General features: G+C 43.2%; 1 protein-coding gene across 1 annotated transcript in view; it reads right to left on the bottom strand.

Annotated features, from left to right (window-relative positions):
* Window positions 1-4,712, bottom strand: part of Dnah8 (dynein axonemal heavy chain 8) — a 313,541-nt gene that overhangs the window by 245,865 nt on the left and 62,964 nt on the right. The window contains exon 20 of the mRNA XM_004624185.2: window positions 3,182-3,301. Coding sequence (XP_004624242.1) covers window positions 3,182-3,301 — 120 coding nt within the window. The remainder of the gene's footprint in view (window positions 1-3,181; window positions 3,302-4,712) is intronic.

The following is a 4,712-nucleotide window of genomic DNA, read 5'->3' as shown; positions in this document are numbered from 1 at the left end:
AGAGACAGAGACAGAGAGAGACAGAGACAGACAGAGAGAGAGACAGAGAGAAAGACAGAGAGAGACAGAGACAGAGAGACAGAGAGAAATGGAGTTTTAAAATGTGGTTTATACATACAATGGGATATTACACACCCAGAGTTAGGTTTTTTGGCAGCAAAGTAAAGAGATAGGAAAGATTAAAGAAAGCTTTTATTAACTCTAATGACTTGGAGAGAATCCGAGGAAGATGGGGGGATCCTTTGACCTGAGACAAAGAAAGCTGAGACTTCCACAGACTTTTGTGAGGGGTGGTGTGTGAGGGGCAGGCTTAGTGACACCTAAGGAGCTGACTGGGGTCTCTCCTGTATGTGTGGGAAGGGTGAGAGGAAACTGCATCCAGGGCTAGGGTGGGGAACAAGGGGAAGGTGGTCATTAAGAAGACAGGCTGTTGTTTTAAAGGGCTTCAGCCATGTTAGATGACCACCATAATAATTCAGCAATTCATACCAGGGCCAGAACCTATCACCCAGAAGGAAACTGAAAATGTTATGGTAAGTGCACCAAACACGAAAGGAAAAAGGAAAAATGATACGGGGTGTGTGTGTGTGTGTGTGTGTGTGTGTGTGTGTGTGTAAAACTGAGCTCAGGACCTCGCATTTGCCAGGTAGAGGACGTGCCGCTGAGCTATACCCCTAGCTTGACTTCTGTGTGATACCTAGAGCAGGTAAATTCTTAGATTCAGAAAGTAGAAGGAAATTACCAATGGCTGAGGGATAGAGGAATGGAAAATTATTACCTAACATAAGCAGAGTTTCAGTTTAGAAGGATAAAAAAGTTCTGTAAAGAGATATTGATGATGGTTATATAACGTAAATACACTCAATGCTGCTCAATGCTAAACTGTTTACTTTAAATGGTTAAACTGCTAGATTATATGTTAGCATGTTTTATCACACACACAACACACACACACACACACACACACACACTGAATGGGGTAAGAATAAAATCTAAAAGTTAAGAAACATACAAATCAAATCCAACACCCAGGGGCCAGGGAGATGGCTCAGTAGAGTAAGTGCTTGCCTGGCAAGCACAAGGTCCTGAGTTCAACCTCTGGTTCTTAAAAAAAAAAAAAAAAAAAAATCCAATGCCCGAATCTTCCAAGCTCTTAGTGCAAATAGACAAAGTCTAAAAAGACAGTCTCTGCTAAAACTGAATATATTCATAATCTATCACCCAACATTTTACTTCTGGATATAGACCACCAAAATTGGTGCTTAAATTCACACACAAGAATAATGTTCCAGAGCTGGGAATATAGCTCAGTGGCACAAGCACCTGCCTGGCAAGAGCAAGGTCCTGAGTTTGATTTCTGGTACCAAAAAAAAAGGAAGAAAGGAAGGAAGGAAGGAAGGAAGGAAGGAAGGAAGGAAGGGGAAGAGGAAGAGGAGGAAGAAGAGAAGGAGGAAGAGGAGGAGGAGGAAGAGGAGGAAGAGGAGGAGAAGGAAGAAGAAGAAGAAGAAGAAGAAGAAGAAGAAGAAGAAGAAGAAGAAGAAGAAGAGGAAGAGGAAGAGGAAGAGGAAGAGGAAGAGGAAGAGGAAGAGGAAGAGGAAGAGGAAGAAGGCGGCTCCATGTAAAACCCAGGGCTATAACCAAATACCCACAACAGAATGGATAAATTATAATAAATTTATATAATGAATACTATACTTCCATAAGAATAAAAAAATTAATGCAGATTAATCTCACAGATAAAATATTAAGCAAAAGGAATGAAAGACAAAGATGATATGCTGCTTTATCTCATATGTAAAGTTCAAAAACAGCCAAAGCCTGTAGAGCCAGGAGTCCAGTGAGATTACCTGGTGGGCGCTGCCAAGCACACAGCCCAAGGGTTCACCTGGAGAGAAGGGCGTGCTCCGTATCCTCACCTTGGAGTTAGGTACAGCATGCAGCATTTGTAAACATACTAAAGAACATACCTAAGATTTGTGCATACAGGGACCTGACATGAAAAATAAAGCTGAAACTAGCTGTTATGGGGACATTTTTCCATAGCCAAAAAGAAAAAAGAAAAAAATGACAAGGAAAATCTTGCATTCATCCCAAAAGACTAAATCACTCGTACCTACTCATTCCTATACCCAATGTGGTACCAGAGACATCAATAGGGGAAAAAAATCAGTAGGGAAAAGTGGATTATCAAGGAGTTAACTATCCTGGATGAGGCTCCGGGCTCAGAGAGCAGATTCTTTCTTGGGAATGTACAACCACAAGCTCGCCCTTAACGTCAGTTCAGGGCCTGCGACTGTACGACTTGTGCAGTTCTGGAAATTCTATGCTTGGAGAAGCTAACTTATGTGAAACTCTTAAGCACTACACAGGAATAACTAATAAGGGACAAGGTCTCACCTAGAGCTGTCCAGAACTGCCACAAAGGGGCACAAGTGCACATACAACCCCAAAATGTGAAAATCACAAAGAAACAACCACCCTTCCCCCACCCCGCCAGAGTTGGCAGGAAAAGCTAAGGGCAGAATTAGACCCTTAACTTTTCTCAGGTGGTGAAATTACGCTAAAATGCCTTCTAAATGCCCACATGAAAAAAAAAATTTTTTAAACACAGGATGATAGAAAAAGACCTGACATGTTTGAAAATGAATAAAAAACAACTTACAGAAATAGTTAAGTAAATAGAAAACACAGGAAAAGTTAGGTAAGAAAAAGTAAAAGCAGGGGCAGCTAGATAGCTCAGTGGACTAAAACCTCTGCTTAGGCAGGCGCAGGAACTGGGGTTCGATCCCCAGCATGCAGTGCTGGCCCAGCGCCTGGGGCACGCTGAGATGGTGATTGAGACTGGGCGTGGTGGCGCGCGCCTGTAATCCCAGCTACTGGGAGGCTGAGACAAGAGGATCACTACGAGTCCAAGCTGTGTAGTGAGAGCCTGTACCAAATAAAGAAATAAAAGATTTTTTTGATATTTTAAAAAGAAAGACATGAGTAGCAGGTATGGAAAAGGAGAGAATTTAAGCAAAATCTGAGTAAGAAGCAAGAACCAATGAAGCCTTAAGACTGGCTGGAGGAAGAGAGGAAAGATGGTGATTCCAGGTTCCTGGGTGACTTAAGGGAAAATATGCTGTAGTTAAAACCAGGAGAAAAATGACTGAGCGTTTCTGAGATTGTAAGAAGTGCGTACCTCATTGAGGGTCAGCATGTCTTCTACTCTGGTAGCACCCGTTTCAGGCAAGGAAATCAGCACAGTTTTGGCTATCTCCTTCAGAACTGTATCAATATTCATTTCACACAGGTCACTGACCTGCCAACAAGAAAACAAATGTAAGAAAATTCTTTTAAAAACCTCTTTTTCGAGGGCCGGCAAGACAGCTCAGTGGACTAAGCGCCTGCTTAGCCAAGCACAGGGACTGGGGTTTGATCTCCAGCACCACATGCTGCCCCCTCCCCGCCCCGCCCCTGGGTGCACTGGGCCAGTACTGAGTCTGGGCACGGTGGCACATGCCTGTAATCCCAACACTGGGGAGGCTGAAAGCAGATCACTATGAGTCCAAGCTGCGCAGTGAGACCCTATACCAAATACATTAAAAACCTCTTTTTCCCATAAGTGCTAACTTTTCACCCAAAATGTGCTTAAGTCATAAACTGAAGGACTAAATCTGGGCATCTTGAGTTAAGCATAATTTGGTGCAAATTCTGTGTGTCTTTGAAAGTAAGACCTAAGCAGAAAATATCTATAGCTGGCCACCGCCTGGGGACGGCCAGAGTTGTGCAGAGGATGACACCTCCCTATTCTCTTGTGGCAGCTACTCTGCAATGAGAGGAAAGGTGAGAACAGGTTGATTGGGGCTGGCAGTTTTGATCTCTAGTTGGATCTTATTTGGGGAGAAACAAGGCCCAGCTTTAGGAGTTCCTCTGCCAAGAAAACTTGATACAGAACTAAGTTTTCTTTAGGATCAGCAGGTGCTGTAATCGCATATGCATTGTCTCCTTTCGTCTTTATTTCAGCAAATGAGGCACTAATAGCTTTCTAGCTAAAGACATCAAGGCTCAGAGGAGTAAAACAATCTAGGGGAAAGCACAGCTAATAAAAAGTACAGAGTCCTACCTAGGTTTTACCCAAACCCATCTGTGACACTGTGCTACTACAGCAAACTAGCACATCTGAAAAGATATGTCTGACTGTGTATCAAACATGTCAGAGGTCAACAGTCAGACCCCAGTTAGACTAATGCCACATCTGGCTAATTTGAAAATCTTACTATGACTATTTAGGTACCTTGTTCTGTGATCGTCTACAGTCTAGGCTCATCTCATGTTCTACACTACAATGCTTTGTGACGTTTTGGGCCAGGGAGGTAGCTCAGTGGCTTAAGCCTGCGTGGCAAGCACAAGGTCTTGAGTTCACTCCCCAGTACTGCAATATATTTGCATACATATTACAATGCCAAATTGAACCATCATTAAAAGCAAGATGATTCAGGGATTAGAATGAGGCAATGTAGACAAAAAGGCTCCAAATCAGTAAAAGAAACATAATTTTTTTAAAAAAACTTAATAGAGGGGCTGGTGAGATGACTCAGTGGTCTAAAGCACCTACCTAGAACAAGCTAAGCAAAGCACAGGGACCATGGTTCAATCCCCCAGCACCACATGCCAGCCAGCCCCGCCCCCTGGTGGGCTGAGCTGGCCACACACACACACACACACACACA

Source organism: Octodon degus, unplaced genomic scaffold (genome assembly GCF_000260255.1).
Source record: "Octodon degus isolate 3935 unplaced genomic scaffold, OctDeg1.0 scaffold00005, whole genome shotgun sequence".
NCBI classification, from domain to species: domain Eukaryota; kingdom Metazoa; phylum Chordata; class Mammalia; order Rodentia; family Octodontidae; genus Octodon; species Octodon degus.
Note: the sequence above shows the minus strand (reverse complement) of the source record. Positions and strands in the feature narration are given on the sequence as shown.